Source organism: Anguilla rostrata, chromosome 10 (assembly GCF_018555375.3).
Source record: "Anguilla rostrata isolate EN2019 chromosome 10, ASM1855537v3, whole genome shotgun sequence".
NCBI classification, from domain to species: domain Eukaryota; kingdom Metazoa; phylum Chordata; class Actinopteri; order Anguilliformes; family Anguillidae; genus Anguilla; species Anguilla rostrata.
The window spans coordinates 20,476,314-20,492,772 of NC_057942.1; the positions used below are offsets into that span (position 1 = coordinate 20,476,314).

Sequence of the window (16,459 nt, forward strand, 5' to 3'; positions counted from 1 at the left end):
GTCTCTGGCTTGATTCTCAAATTTCTTTTAAGCCCCATATTGACTCAGTGATGAAGAAAATAAATTGCAGCCTGAGAATATTATATCGTTCTATCAGCTGTTTCACCCTACAGGTTAGGAAAATAATTATTTCACAGTTGATATTACCAATACTAGATTAAGCAGATATTGTCTATCAGAATACCTCAGAAACAAATTTTCATCCTCTCAATGCAGTTTATAATAGTCTCTGTAGATTTGTTTTGAGGTGTCCTTATAGAACCCATCCCTAGCTGTCGTGGAACCCATCATTTTATGTATGAGTCGCTAAATTGGTTAACACCTATATCTAGAAGACATTTTCACTGGTTGCAATTTATTTTAAAATGCATTTTCTTTAACTGTCCTTCTTACTTAAAACAATTTTTAATTCCATATAGGTCATCGTATAGGCTAAGGCATACTGAGTATCCTTTTTTCTTCGTTCCTAGAAATTCTAAAGAAATTGGGTGACATGTCTTTAAATCTAAAGCTCCATCTGATTGGAACAACCTGCCCAGTTCACTTAGATCTATTACCTACTTTCATTTCTTTAAGGCATGTCTTTTTACTTATCTTCAAACCAAGTCTTGCTTCTAATTATACTTGAGATTTATCTCTAATGTGTAGGTGCATGTAAATGTATGTATATAGCTTTGTATGGGTATGTGTACATTTACTGTATGCATTTTGGCATTTTTAGGAGAATCAGTGGGCGTGGGAGTGGCTAGACCTGGAAGAGCTTTTGTCTGTGTGTGTGCAAGTGTATTTGTGTTGTTTTGCTTCATGTACTGTATTTTCTGTATATTTGTGTTAAGGACCCCATTGAAAATGAGATGGTTAATCTCAAGGGGTTTATCTTCTAATAAATGTCAAAATTTCAAATTGAAGGTGATAACCAACAAAGATATCATTTCTATACAGGAATTGCAGTTTCAGTATAGCAGTCAAACACAATTCCAGTAAATGTATTAATGCAAGAAATGTCAGTACTGGTTAAGAAAATTGTCTTTTTATTATATACTGTAACTAGGTGTAGCCTGCAGGTATCCCAGGCCTACTGTTGCTTTAGTGGGAATAAAACCAACTCTGTGCCTGTGGAAATATGTGTAACCCAGGGTTCCAAGACACAAATTGAATAGATAGTGAAACAAAGAAAAACATTTTAAATAACTAGTAGCAAGTAAATAAGTAAATTATCATTCAAAATAGAGACAAAAGAAAAAGACTTTTAATAAGGAAAAATACATTTTCTTTATGTGCAGAAAGATAAGTTGATAGAAGGATTAGACAACCAATGCGGATAATGATACTTGTTGTAAATTTGTTGATTAGTCAGTCAGATGACAAGCCCGCCCTAACTTCCTCTGGTCAAGATGGCTTGAGCGACAGCAGACATGCGAAAATTTCTCTGAACAGATTAAGCTAATTCGAAGTGAATTACAAGTGAATTTAGGATACAATTGCAGATATTTTATTGAGGAGTGACAGTAACTTGAAAAGAAACAGATTTATAAAGAAATAACGAAGATTTGCAACGTTCTTCTATCGCCTTGGGCGACGACCACGTGGAAGAAAAATGTCTGCATTTGCCATTAAGATCGTTGAAAACCGAACTTTGAACAACTTTGAACATATTCCCTTGGTGAGTCCCGATTCTAAGACTATCTATCTTATTTCACTGCCGTAGTATCAGTTAGCTTGGGTGTGTTCAGAAACGATAATGTTAAACGTAGTCGTAATAAAAAAAGATCCGAAAATGAAGGTTGCTAAGTAGCTAGCTTCATGTGATTTAAAGCTCTGGTAGTAGCAGCTAGCTAAGTTGGCTAGCTATAGCAACTCGCGGCTAAACCGGCAAATGTGTATAATTGATGTGTGGGGTGTAGGCCGGGCTAACAGCAGGGCTGTTTCCTGCTTTGTGACTGTGGTGATAGATGAACCAGGCAGTTCGCCACTTAAGCCGCGTTTCCACCGCAGGAACTATACCCCGGAACTAGGAACCTTTTGAGGAACTCAGTGCGTTTCCACCGCAGGAACTAGGGTCTAAATTTAGTTCTGGGGGCTTTGTTTTACCCCCCAAAACGTTCCTGCTCGGGGGGTAGTACTTTCCGAAAGTACAGGAACCTTTTGGGTGGAGCTTGCAGCGCGGAACATTTCTGATTGGTCGAGTACTCGTAGCATTTGTGTTGTATTTATTTTCCGCCATTACCCGCCATGTTTGAAAATATGCAGCGGCAAACCAATTTATTTTCATAATAACAAATCAAACTTGTATGTTATGCGGCGCAGTAGCCTACTTTTGGTTATAGCCTGTCAACGTCTTGGAATTATAACGTGTGCTCTTCTGTTCTTTTCTTGCTTTTAGTATTCGTTTTATAAAATGCTAAGCATTCGTGCTGGGACAGCATATTACGTAGGCTACCAAAACATTCAAACGGATTAATTCGGTTGCTGAATATTTTCTTCCGGATTTTCTTTGTTAGCCCGTTGTAATTGACTCAAAACGTTTGATACAGTTATGTGAGGTATGCGGTAGTTCTGCATAATTAACATTGGTGATACAGTACAAGCAAACTGGAAATCACCTTCCGCACTTTTTATCCGGGTAAAATAACAGGTTCATTCTAGTAATCTTCCCTTTAGCTTTTTCAGACTGCCGTAATTTTACTCAATTTTACTGCCATTTTTCAATTCCACGAAAAGACCAGGAAGACTATGGACTCATTTATGGTGCATGGTTCGCACCTGGAGGGCACACTTCGCTGCTCGGCTAGCAGTAACTTCGAAGGAAAGCAAACGGTGGCTGTACCACTACTAAAATTACATTTTCACGCAAGTCCGAGTTTTCGTTCTATTCTTGTCATTTTGCGATTAGCCTATATGGAATTGACGACGAGAAAGTAATAAAACAGCAAATTGTTTACAACGTGTGCATGTTTTCTGCTGTTAATGAATGTGTTTGAGAGGATATATGAAAATCAATAAATACAAAAGTAACCATATATAGTCATTGTTGGTAACCCGTTGTATATAAGTGGAATAAACCCCTCCGGGCTGTCCCGGTTATTAGAAAATAATGTAGGCTACTTCGGTGGTAGTATGGGGTTACAGAAGAAATCATATGACAGATGGACCGACGACAACGTCAGTGGGCTAATTTGCCTAATCTTCGCGGTACTTTAGACCCCGGTGGAAACGCAGACAACCATTGGCTGAAGGAACCTTTTAGTTCCTGGTAAAGTAGTTCCTGGGACTGAAAGTTCCGGGTAATTTTGGTGGAAACGCGGCTATAGCAAGCTGAAAATATATTGAAGTGGGGACAATGTGATGTAAGGTTAGCTAGAAGAAGGGCATTTGAAAATTCTCCGGTTGTGTTCTGAAAGTGTATCTCCTGTGTAATCGAATATCGAAGCCACATCGGCGTACTCTTTGTTAAATGTTACTTAAAACGAATGTATGTTGTGGTACCTTTTATTAGAAAGCTAACGTAACTAGCTAGCTAGCTAGTGCTGCGAGGAAACGTCAGTGGGTGAGTTTGGAAGCACTGCAAGATATGAGTAGTGAATTGACGTAGTGAGGACGGAGAGTGGCACAGTGGGTAAGGAACTGCGCTTGTAACCGAAAGGTCGTAGGTTCGAATCCCGGGTAAGGACACTGCCGTTGTACCCTTGAGCAAGGTACTTAACCTGCATTGCTTCAGTATATATCCAGCTGTATAAATGGATACAATGTAAAGTGCTAAGTAAAAGTTGTGTAAGTCGCTCTGGATAAGAGCGTCTGCTAAATGCCTGTAATGTAATGTAATTGAGTGAGCTAATGGTGGCTAATTCTACTTCCAGTTAATCAGAATCTAGATATGCTGACAGAATGAGAACAGATTGACAATTGATATAAGCTTTCACCCAGTTTATTTAACAGACTAAATGGAAGGTTACAAGTGTTCTACAATTTAGATGTTCACAGTGTATACTATCTCATAAAAAACACGTTTTCAACGTACAAAAATGCCAAGTTACTAAAAAGTATTGATATCAAAATGACGCCAAGTTACGATACTACAAACAATATAGGCTATCTTGCCTCACCGAAATGACATAAGATGTATCTCAAAGCAATGCTACCAAATATTTCCTCAGTTCTTTCAAGTCACTTGGCCCTGTGTATAAGCATGCACTACATGAACAGGCGAAATATATGTGTGGATGGCTCTCTCACAGTCAAGATTGATTGAATAGGTGTGTGTATGTCCAATTTGTATTGGTATGTAGGCCTATGTATTTCGCTGCCCAGGCTTTCTGTTGCGTGAATGATAGTATGTTTCTTGGTACAAGTGTGTTCGTGAATGTGAATGTAAGATGCTGCCAGGGAAATGTCCCCATGCGGATAAAGAAGTTCTCTATGTATGTATGTACAATATGTGTTTTACATGCAGTATTTATTGTATGTAGCAAATATACAATAACTTGCACATGTACTCAAATTCAGTTCAGAAGCAAGTATAAACATGTTTTCTGGAGAAATGTGCTTCCTGTCGTTGCTCAGCAGCAGTTCTGTACATTAATGAATTTATACATTAATTTCAATGTACAATGTTCAATGTGTTCCATGAGGCAATTCAAAATATTTGTCTCTTTGATCTGACAGAAAGTTTGCATGACATTGTGAAATGGTAAGATTAGAAAACACAGGGCCAAGTGACTTGAAAGAACTGAGGAAATATTTGGTAGCATTGCTTTGAGATACATCTTATGTCATTTCGGTGAGGCAAGATAGCCTATATTGTTTGTAGTATCGTAACTTGGCGTCATTTTGATATCAATACTTTTTAGTAACTTGGCATTTTTGTACGTTGAAAACGTGTTTTTTATGAGATATCAGTTCTTTTTGCAAAGCGTTTTATTATGAGAGTGAGAAATGCGACCCTGCAAGAAACGGTTGTGGATTATGGCTATCGTTGTGTGAATCTGTACAGTCTGATGAGCGTGTACCGTTCAGCAGTTTCGGTTTGCTATATATGTAAAACAGTGGCTGTGAGAAAGGATGCAGTGGCGTAAGCGTAAACGCATCAGAAACGCAGATGGAATATGGTATGTACTCACGGATTTGACATCCATCCAACGAGCCTTGACTGACAAAGTAATCAACACGCCCGTAGAATTATAACTCCCTAGGTCGCAACTTGTGTAGCCTTCTGTCCTGCTCCGTTGTCTGTTATTTCGTGGAGATGCACTATTAGTGTTTGTAAGGTTTATCCTTCTGTCCTGCTCCATTGTCTGTTATTTCGTGGAGATGCACTTTTAGTGTTTGTAAGGTTTATAAGGCAGTTTGATAGGCTAATCTGCAGGTAGGAATCCTCTTCGCCGTTTTGCTAAACTAGAACCGGAAAACATGATAGTGGAGAATAGGAGCAGACGCATATGTCCCAGCAGGCTTTGCATATGAGAGAATAACAACAGTGTGAGAGAAATTAAAATGAAATTACGAAATTCCGTAGTTGAAACAATATGTTTTTAGCAGAATGGGCATGTAGGTGAAGGTTGACATGATCACGGAGTATAGTGCAAAGTAAATGGAGTGACCATGAGCGAGCTTATATTCCTTATAAAATGGTATATATAGGGTAAACGTCCCTATTAAGCCCACCAAATCCGCTTTTCAGACATTTTTCATGTATACTGCCCCAATTTAAGTGAGAACATTTTAGTTATAATGAAAGTCAAATCTCTCATTTGAAGTGTCAATAATTCATTTATACCAATTTCTAATGTTTTTATTGTTTAATTTGTCAAAATATGTCAAAAGTCTGGCACGGGCTTAATGGGTACCTAACGTACCCTTTAAGCCCATGGGTGTTCCAAATAAGCCCACTTCATGATTTGTTGATAAATAAATATATATTTAAAAAATCCTAACAATACAAACTTGTTCTATTCAAATCTGTAATCTCTTAGCTCTCAATAGCTATTTTCATTTTGTCTCCACTCCTATCCTATGACCTGTAAATGGCATTTGAAATAGGCATGACCAGCCTTTTTGCTGTGTTGTCAACACAGAAAAAGTTAAACTTACAACATGTCTTCTTTGGAATGTAGCCAAAAAAATATTTACAAACAAAATCAAAACTATAGTGGAAATTACTCTTCAATACTTCATCTTTCAATATGTGTTGTCATTTTGTCTGTATCTCTATCCTATGGTGTGCTGTTGGCATTTTAAATTGGCCAAAATTTCTGGTTCAGTCAGCTGGTTGAAAGTGTAGGTGTTTTTATGAAGATTTCTGAAGACCGACTGACTGAATGAAAAACAATTTCAAGTTCAATACTAATGTTCTAAGGATAGTAAATGAGTCCATTTCAGGATTTACAATTAAACAATACATTTTTAAATGTTAAACAGATTTAGGATAGTAGTTTGTAAAAACACATTTTAAAACCATTCAGTTCATTGTGGAGTAACATTAAAACATACAGTTCATTATGAGGAGACATCAGTCATAACATATTGAAGCTCATGTATCATTAGCCTATAACTTAAACAAAATAAACAAGAAAGATGTCAACATTTCTGCAATTTCTACTTTCTCCTAGACTAAACGTAGGCCTATGCTCTTTGAGGTGATTGTATCGTTTTAGTAAGGTTATCATTTGCTCCATGCTCCATCTTAGTAGTGTAACATAACAGGTTATAGGGTGGTCTAAGCTTTATTTTATTTGTTTGCTTCAATCTTTAGCCCACGTTGTTGTTGTCTTTGTCTTACGCTAGCAAGTCGTTCATGGCTTTCATCTTATTTTTGTAGATTTTCAATGACCTCATGATTGCGCAAATAGAATGGTCCAGGTCCCTACAGCCCTGCTTTGCAAAGGATGAACTTGCGCTTCTATCATGCGTGGGCATGAACTGTAGTTCTTTCATGTTTTAGTCATCTTAAACTAAAACTCATCTGAAAAGTAAAGATTAAAAAATTATTGCTAATGTTAAGATAGAACACAGGCCTATCCAGAATGAATTGACGTATGCAATATCACTGATATTTAAATATGGGTATTAATTATCTGAATTATGGAGCTGATTCATCAGGTGAGGTCAAAATTAGGGAGGAAAATGGTTCAGAGGTCAAAAGGGAGAAAATCCCCATTGAAACACAGTAAAGTGGGCTTAATGGGAACAGGTGGGCTTAAAGGGAACATCAGTGAATTTATGGTTAAAGACAGAATATTTTATTCTACTCACATGACATTAAAAAAACAACTGTATGAAATAAATCTATATATGGTGCACTAACATAATATGAAAAGTATAAATTGATCATGTAGAGAAGTAATTAGCTATACTCATTTACATCCACCTCAGACAGTGTGATTTTTTTGCTAGAGTCCCCTTTAAGCCCACCAGGTAAAAATGTTAATTAAAAAATAAATAAAGATAAACATACACATTTATTGTCTGTTTAACAGTATACTAATATAAACTGCATACAAAAATATAAACTATACATGCTTATCATGCTTTATGTCATTGCAATGAACCATACTATGTAGCTACTGTATTGATGCAGCATGTGGTCTGTTTGCTAGTGTGCTAAAACTCATATTTTGATTTCAAAAGACACAATATTTCTAATTCAGGTAATATTCTAACATATGTCTCATTCAAAACACTAATCACTTAAATTTTGATAACAAGTGAGTACTTTCCAAAAACAGGAGTAGAAATATACAAAAAATGTTATTTTCTGAGGGTACCAAAATCACCTAAGTTTTTTTGCAACTTCTTCTGGGATCAGCAGGCACATGCCACACATATGCTTCGATAACTCAATATCGACAAATGTGATTGACTTACAATAAAAAGTGTCATTTACGTAACAAGCAGCTTCATTCGAAAAAACATCACGCAGCAAAAAATGATGTAGTTTTTTTTTATTTGACTCAGAAGTTGCAAGTGGGCTTATATGGTACGTTTACCCTAACAGTCGGTATTGAACATTGGTTGTTGAAGTGGAGGGTCAAATAACATTGCACACATTATTTGCCTGTAATGTAATCTATTGCACGAATGTGTTTTTCTCATGTTCAGTGCTAGTAGTTATACTTATGAGTGAATCATGATTTTAAATGTAATGTTTTAATGCGGAGTTGCAGAACGTACATACGTAGTAATTGTGTGTAGCCTATGTGGCTAGATAGAGAACAGGGCGAGGTAACATGAATGTAGAAATGTGGCGTTTGCTGATATTAAGGGTTTGTACGGTAGCCAAGTGAAGAAATATAGTTAGTAGAAATGGCACAGTGGTGAACCGGTGTAACTTTTAAATAAAAGGAATACATTTGCGTCATGAAATGCATATGGGTGGCCGTGAGTGAGTGAGGTTTACCAGTGTGTGACTTCGTTAGCTAATGCCATAGCTATGCAATGCGTGAAATATCATTAGCGAACCTGCCGGTGGTTTTAAAGAAGAACACAAGCCAGTAAGCACAGAAGAGCTTCCGTTGAATCCATATGGCTTAGCAATATTGTAGCCGGTCAATAACTGAACGTACAGACGGTAAGGCATAATGCATATATCTTAGCAATATTGTAGCCGGTTAATAACTGAACGGTGAACGGCGGGTAGATATGGTGCAAAAGCAATAATTAAGATGTAGTAGACAATTATTAGTGAGGGTCGAAGCAAGTTAAAGAAACGGGTTCCAAGCTGGGCTTGAACACACGACCCTGTGTTCCCAAGCCTGTAACCTTACCCACTAGGCCACAGACGGATTAGCTGTTCAACCTGCGGAGTTGCGGAATGTACATAAGTAGTAATTGTTTGTAGCGTATGTGGGTAGCTAGAGAACAGGGCGAGGTAACAGGAATGTAGAAACGTGGCGTTTGCTGATATTAAGGTTTTGTACGGTAGCCAAGTGAAGAAATATAGTTAGTAGAAATGGCACAGTGGTGAACCGGTGTAACTTTTAAATAAAAGGAATACATTTGCGTCATGAAATGCATATGGGTGGCCGTGAGTGAGTGAGGTTTACCAGTGTGTGACTTCGTTAGCTAATGCCATAGCTATGCAATGCGTGAAATATCATTAGCGAACCTGCCGGTGGTTTTAAAGAAGAACACAAGCCAGTAAGCACAGAAGAGCTTCCGTTGAATCCATATGGCTTAGCAATATTGTAGCCGGTCAATAACTGAACGTACAGACGGTAAGTCATAATGCATATATCTTAGCAATATTGTAGCCGGTTAATCACTGAACGGTGAACGGCGGGTAGAAATGGTGCAAAAGCAATAATTGATAAGTAGGCTAGTAGACAATTATTAGTGAGGGTTGAAGCAGGTTAAAGAAACGTGTTCCAAGCTGGGCTTGAACATACGACCCAGTGTTCCCAAGCCTGTAACCTTACCCACTAGGCCACGGATGGATTAGCTGTTCAAACTGCGGAGTTGCAGAATGTACATAAGTAGTAATTGTTTGTAGCGTATGTGGCTAGATAGAGAACAGAGCGAGGTAACATGAATGTAGAAATAGAAACGTGGCGTTTGCTGATATGAAAGTTTTGTACGGTAGCCAAGTGAAGAAATATAGTTAATAGAAATGGCACAGTGGTGAACTGGTGTAACTTTTTAATGAAAGGAATACATTTGCCGTGACTTCGTTAGCTAATGCCATAGCTATGCAATGCGTGAAATATCATTAGCAAACCTGCCGGTGGTTTTAAAGAACACATTACATTACATTATAGGCATTTAGCTGACGCTCTTATCCAGAGCGACTTACAACAGTGTAACCAAACTCAGGATCAAGTCCACTTAAGTCCATTGAACAACATGCAGATAAAAAGCCTTTACTATGATGCATACATTAAGGAGAAACAAGATAGTCTGAACCAAAAATTTTTTTTTTTTTTTTTTTTTTTTTTTTTTTAATAGTTATGGGAGGGGGTTTAGGGAAGAGGAGAGAGGTACACAGAGAAGAGGTGCGTCTTGAGTTTCCGTTTGAAGGTGCTCAGACACTCTGCTGTTCTGACCTCCACTGGAAGATCGTTCCACCATCGTGGGGCCAGAACTGCAAAGAGTCGAGACCTTGTTGCTGCTCGTGTTGGGGGAGGAATCAGCCGCCCTGTAGTAGCCGATCGGAGCGATCTGGCCGGCTTGTAGGGTCTGATCATCTTCTGCAGATAACCAGGAGCTGACCCCTTGACTGCTTGGAAAGCAAGCACCAGTGTCTTAAACCGGATGCGAGCTTGCACTGGTAGCCAGTGGAGGGAGATGAGGAGGGGAGTGACGTGGGAGTCACGAGGGAGGTTGTAAACCAGACGTGCTGCTGCATTCTGGATGAGCTGAAGGGGTCTGGTGGCTGATGCTGGGAGGCCAGCCAGGAGGGAGTTGCAGTAGTCCAGACGTGACAGTATCATGGCCTGGACCAGGAGCTGTGTGGAATAATTGGTGAGGAGTGGTCTTATTCTGCGGATATTGTACAGGATGAACCTGCACGACCGGGTGGTTGCCGCGATATTCTCAGAGAGTGACAGCCTGTTGTCCAGCACAACTCCAAGATTTCGGGCACTCTGTGAAGGGTGTAGGGAGTGTCTCCTAAAGAAATGGGCAGATGAGAAGTGGGAGAGGTAAGAGAAGGAATATGGAGAAGTTCCGTTTTGCTTGTGTTGAGCTTGAGCTGGTGTTTGGTCATCCAGCTCTGGATGTCACTCAGGCAGGCGGATATGCGATCGGAGACCTGAGTGTCTGTGGGAGAGAAAGAGTAGAAAAGTTGAATATCATCTGCATAGAGATGATATGACATGCCATGGGTGGCAATAACAGGGCCAAGGGACCTAGTATACAGAGAAAAGAGGAGGGGACCAAGGACAGAGCCCTGAGGGACCCCAGTTGTGAGGGGACGAGGAGCTGATACTGCACCGGCCCAGGCAACCTGGAAGGAGCGGCCGGAGAGATAGGACGCAATCCAGTTGAGGGCTGGTCCGCAAATTCCCAATTCTGTCAGGGAAGACAGAAGTGTAGGATGGTCAACGGTGTCGAAGGCAGCTGAGAGGTCAAGAAGAATTAGGACAGATGAACGGGATGCTGCGTGTGCTGCGTGGAGAGACTCAGTGACGGAGAGCAGGGCAGTCTCCGTCGAGTGACCGGGTCTGAAACCAGACTGCTGAGGGTCTTGGAGGTTATGCTTAGAAAGAAAAGAGGAAAGTTGGTTAGACGCAGCACGTTCGAGAGTTTTAGATAGGAATGGAAGAAGGGATACCGGTCTGTAGTTCTGGGTGAGGCAGGGGTCCAGTGTTGGTTTCTTCAGAATGGGGGTGATGTGGGCTCTTTTGAAAGATGACGGGAAGGTGCCAGAAGTCAGGGATGAGTTAATCAGGTGGGCGATGAAGGGGATGATCTCTGGTGAGATCAGCTGGAGGAGGGTAGAGGGGAGGGGATCAAGGGCACAGGTGGTGGGACGGTGGGAGAGCAAGAGTTGGGAGACATCAGGAGAGAGAGTGGGGAGAAGGTGGAGAATGTGGGGAGGGTCATAGAGGGGATGGGGGGAGGGAAGGGTGGGGAGTCGGGAGGGTCAAGGGAGCTGCGGATGAGTGTGACCTTTGCTTCGAAGAAGGCTGCGAAGTCTTCAGCAGTAAGGGAGGTCTGAGTTGGAGGTGAGGGTTTACTGAGGAGAGAGGAGAAAATTGAAAACAGTTGCCTGGGGTTAGCAATAGATTTGTGTATTTTAGAGTGGTAGTATGTTGCCTTGGCAGTGGCAACTGCTGAGGAGAAGGAGTTCAGTAGGGACTGGTAGGCAGAGAGGTCCGTTGGCATTCTAGACTTCTTCCAGTTCCGCTCTGCTGCACGCAGGGCAGTCCTGGAAGATCGCAGAACGTCAGTCAGCCACGGGCATGGAGGAGATGGGCGTGTGGGCCTGGAGACAAGAGGACAGAGGGTATTAATGGCAGTGGAGAGTGATGATAGCAGGGTGTCAGAGGCCGAGTCAGAGGGAAGGGCAGAGAAGACATCAAGAGGGGGGAGGGAGGCAGTGACACAAGGGGCAAGAGAGGAGGGAGAAAGGGCGCACAGGTTACGGCGGACAGAGACAGTAGGGCTGGGTGGAGAGAAGGGGTGTGGGTGGGAGGGAAGGGGGAGTGAGAAGGAAACAAAATGATGATCAGAGGTATGGAGAGGGGTGACGTTTAGGCCAGTGCAGGTGGTGTTCCTCAAAAATACGAGGTCGAGGAGGTTGCCAGCCTTGTGGGTTGGGGGAGAGTGCTGGAGGGAGAGGTCGAAGGAGTGGAGTAGTGGAAGGAAGGCTGCAGACTGGGAGGCTTCAAGGTGAATATTGAAGTCTCCGAGGAGGATGAGGGGGGCACCATTCTCAGGGAAGGAGCTGAGCAGGATGTCAAGCTCTTCCAGAAAATTTCCCAGGGGACCTGGGGGGCGGTAGATGACAGAAATAAACAGGTTAGATGGGTGAGTCACATGTACAGAGTGGTGTTCAAAACTGGACAGAGAGAGGTGAGAGTGGAGAACAGAGAAATTCCAGGAGCGGGAGAGAAGTAAACCTGTGCCACCACCACGGCCTGATGGCCGGGGTGTGTGGGAGAATGAGAATGAGGAGGATAGCGCGGTTGTGGTAGAAGAGTTGTCAGGGCTGATCCAGGTCTCTGTGAGGGCCAGGAACTGGAGAGACAGGTGGGAAGCGTAGGCGGAGATGAAGTCGGCTTTTCGGGTTGCCGACTGGCAGTTCCAGAGTCCCCCAGCGAGGGTGGCATTCTGGCTGGTAGCTGGTTGCAGGTCGCGGAGGTTGGATGGGTTTCTCTGTCGTGGGGGCCCGCGACGCTGGAAGCGGGTTCGGAAGGGGAGAGCATACTGGGATGGGGAGGGAGCGCATAAAATGTGACAGAACGACGCTATGCGTCGCTCTAAAAGCCCTATTATTGTGCAAATGCACCTGAAACTAATGACACAATTAAAAACAATAAATCAATAAAATTCCTAAAATTCCTAACCGACGCACGTGACCTCAATTACAAGCAATTCTATGTATTCTAAAATATTCGACAACCGCGTAAAACCCTACTGCACGCAATACAAGTAAAAACTTAAAATCTACTTATCACGCAACGGAACCGGTAGCAGACGCGAAGCACACGAGTTGGTTACACTTCTGGTGTCTAACCAGAGAACCACAGTTAAAATACCCACGTCGCTCTAAAAGCCCTATTATTGTGCAAATGCACCTGAAACTAATGACACAATTAAAAACAATAAATCAATAAAATTCCTAAAATTCCTAACCGACGCACGTGACCTCAATTACAAGCAATTCTATGTATTCTAAAATATTCGACAACCGCGTAAAACCCTACTGCACGCAATACAAGTAAAAACTTAAAATCTACTTATCACGCAACGGAACCGGTAGCAGACGCGAAGCACACGAGTTGGTTACACTTCTGGTGTCTAACCAGAGAACCACAGTTAAAATACCCACGTCGCTCTAAAAGCCCTATTATTGTGCAAATGCACCTGAAACTAATGACACAATTAAAAACAATAAATCAATAAAATTCCTAAAATTCCTAACCGACGCACGTGACCTCAATTACAAGCAATTCTATGTATTCTAAAATATTCGACAACCGCGTAAAACCCTACTGCACGCAATACAAGTAAAAACTTAAAATCTACTTATCACGCAACGGAACCGGTAGCAGACGCGAAGCACACGAGTTGGTTACACTTCTGGTGTCTAACCAGAGAACCACAGTTAAAATACCCACGTCGCTCTAAAAGCCCTATTATTGTGCAAATGCACCTGAAACTAATGACACAATTAAAAACAATAAATCAATAAAATTCCTAAATTCCTAACCGACGCACGTGACCTCAATTACAAGCAATTCTATGTATTCTAAAATATTCGACAACCGCGTAAAACCCTACTGCACGCAATACAAGTAAAAACTTAAAATCTACTTATCACGCAACGGAACCGGTAGCAGACGCGAAGCACACGAGTTGGTGGAACACAGGCCAGTAAGCACAGAAGAGCTCCCGTTGAATCCATGTGGCTTAGCAATATTGTAGCCGGTTAATAACTGAACGGTGAACGGCGGGTAAATATGGTGCAAAAGCAATAATTGATAAGTAGGCTAGTAGACAATTATTAGTGAGGGTTGAAGCAGGTTAAAGAAACGTGTTCCAAGCTGGGCTTGAACCTACGACCCCATGTCCCCAAGACTGTAACCTTACCCACTAGGCCACAGGCGGACTAGCTGTTTGAACGGGAAATGTTTCAGAATAAAAATGTATGGGTATTTTGCGTGTGTATGTGCGTTTTTGATTGGGTCGTGTAGGGCAGATTTGGCTGGTGTCAGTGAAATGTCCAATGGGGAGACATGTTGTTAGTGGGATAGGCGGCAGGAAAAATAAGAATGAGAAGAAGAAGAAGAAGAAGAAGAGGGAAAACGCAAATCTCTTAGTTTGGGGCTTTATTGTGCGGACATGTGAAGTTGTTTATGAATTCTGTCTGTTGAAATGGGGTCAGAATGTACAGAATTTAATGTTTTTAAGGGCTGAGTGTCTGTGGCTGTTGTGGTTATTTCTGTGGGGAACCCTGAAAAGTGCCAAACTCTCGGTGCTGTATAGGTATGGGGGCATGCCCCCGCCAAGGCGTAACTTGGCGGGATGGCATACCTGCCATCCCAATGTCGTAATAATCTGAATGTACAGACTACTGATGAGTCTTTTGGCTTTGTGTTGCAAGGCCGGGTTTTTTTTTGGGTGTGTTGTTTTTTTTTGTTGTTGGATTTGAACTGCTGTGCTGGATCCTGGATTCGTCCGCCCTGCTTGCCTTCCCTGGAGAGCTACAGCGGCGCGCGGACTGGCGAGGCACCCATGGAATCGACCTGCAATTTTAAAGAGAAGGAAAGAGTTCAATTGTGCCTTCTAAAATGGTGGTAGGACAAGAGTTTGAATTCTACAAACTGGAACTCAGCAACAAATGGTCCAACAACCACACGGACTAAACTGATTTGCACAGATAGTGTTTTAGAAAAGTGTTTTGGTGTTATAGTGTGATAAGTTTCCTTTGCATAGGTACTTTCAATAGTACTACATAAGGGCTTTGGTTTCAAAATAAAAGTCCTAAAGTCTAATTAGTGACAAATCATACTAGAACCAAATAACTAACAATAGGGATTAACTGAAACACATCAAAGAAATACTAAAAGTATGGTTAAGGTATAAAGATAGGAAAAATAGTCAAATTAGTGGAACCAGAGAAAATATAAATACAGACACAAAGTAAAAGGGCTTGGGACCAACTTGTATGTTTTTCCTTTTTCCATTTTGTAGATATGTGTACTGTTGTTGTTTAATGCTTTCTACTTTATAATAAAAACAAAGGGTACAGAGAACCAAAAAGGGAAAATTTTAATTAAAAAAAAAAAATCATTCTCTTACCTTTGAAATACAAATCCTGCTTCCGTGTGCTTCATTCTTGATGTGCAAACCGCCTCTCTCTCTTGAGTCGAATCTGTTGTCTTCTGATCTGGTCCATACTTACCTGATTTTATCCATTCTAGTAACGGTATTAGTATTGAAGCGCTTGTTACAGAGGAGAACCCCCCTTTCATATGCCTCTATATAATAAAACTGAACTTACTGTACTTTAGCTGAGAGAGTTGCTGAAGATAGTCATTATTTTGTCAGTGTTTGTGGTTGAGTGAGCAGAGCCAGAACAGTGCTGATTCTTAGCCTACCCATTAATAAAGCATACAGAATAGTTTACAATTGCTAAATTGTAACATGCATTATATCTGGCCCTCCATCAATCATGTTCACCTGGTGTCTTCTTAATGGTATCAACCAATGTGGCCATGGAAATACCCCAGTTTTTATTGGGATGGTAGGTATGCCATCCAGTCAAGTTACACCTTGGCGGAGCATGCGCCATACCTATACAGCACAGAGCATTTGGCACTTTTCAGGGTTCCCCACAGAAATAACCGCAACAGCCACAGACTCTCAGCCCTTAAAAACATGAATTTCTGTACATTCTGACCCCATCTCAATAGTCAGAATTCATAAACAACTTCACATGTTCACACAGTAAAGATCTAAACTAAGGAGATTTTGCGTTTTCTCCTTCTTTTTCCTGCCAGAAATGCTCCTAGCTCACAAGGAATATGTCTCCCCATTGGACATTTTACTGACACCAGCCAATCCTTTACCTACACCAGCCAATCAAAATCTCACATACACGTGCAAAAGTGACGTATCTTTTTACCCAAGAAAATTTCCAGTCGCAACAGCTTGTCTGTTTGTGGCTCAGTGGTAAATGTCATGGTCTATCGATTGTTCAGTCACAGAATTGTCTATTACTTCTCAACTATCAACTAAAACCGGAGCTGAGCTGTGCTTACTGGCATGTGTTCTTCTTTAAAACCACAAACATATTTGA

General features: G+C 41.2%; 2 protein-coding genes and 1 long non-coding RNA gene across 9 annotated transcripts in view; 1 reads left to right on the forward strand and 2 right to left on the reverse strand.

Annotated features, from left to right (window-relative positions):
* Positions 1-16,459, reverse strand: part of LOC135233747 (uncharacterized) — a 789,909-nt gene that overhangs the window by 63,991 nt on the left and 709,459 nt on the right. The window lies entirely within an intron of this gene.
* Positions 1,126-15,473, forward strand: LOC135233772 (uncharacterized). Its single transcript, XR_010323929.1, has 2 exons — positions 1,126-1,663; positions 14,762-15,473. It is a non-coding gene; the product is annotated as an uncharacterized LOC135233772 (long non-coding RNA).
* On the reverse strand, positions 10,671-14,062 carry LOC135233679 (uncharacterized). Its single transcript, XM_064297483.1, has 3 exons — positions 13,979-14,062; positions 11,264-12,861; positions 10,671-10,749 (listed from the first exon to the last, which is right to left on the reverse strand). Exons 1-2 carry the CDS (start codon positions 14,060-14,062, stop codon positions 11,413-11,415), a joined length of 1,533 nt encoding a protein of 510 aa, XP_064153553.1. The 3' UTR covers positions 10,671-10,749; positions 11,264-11,412.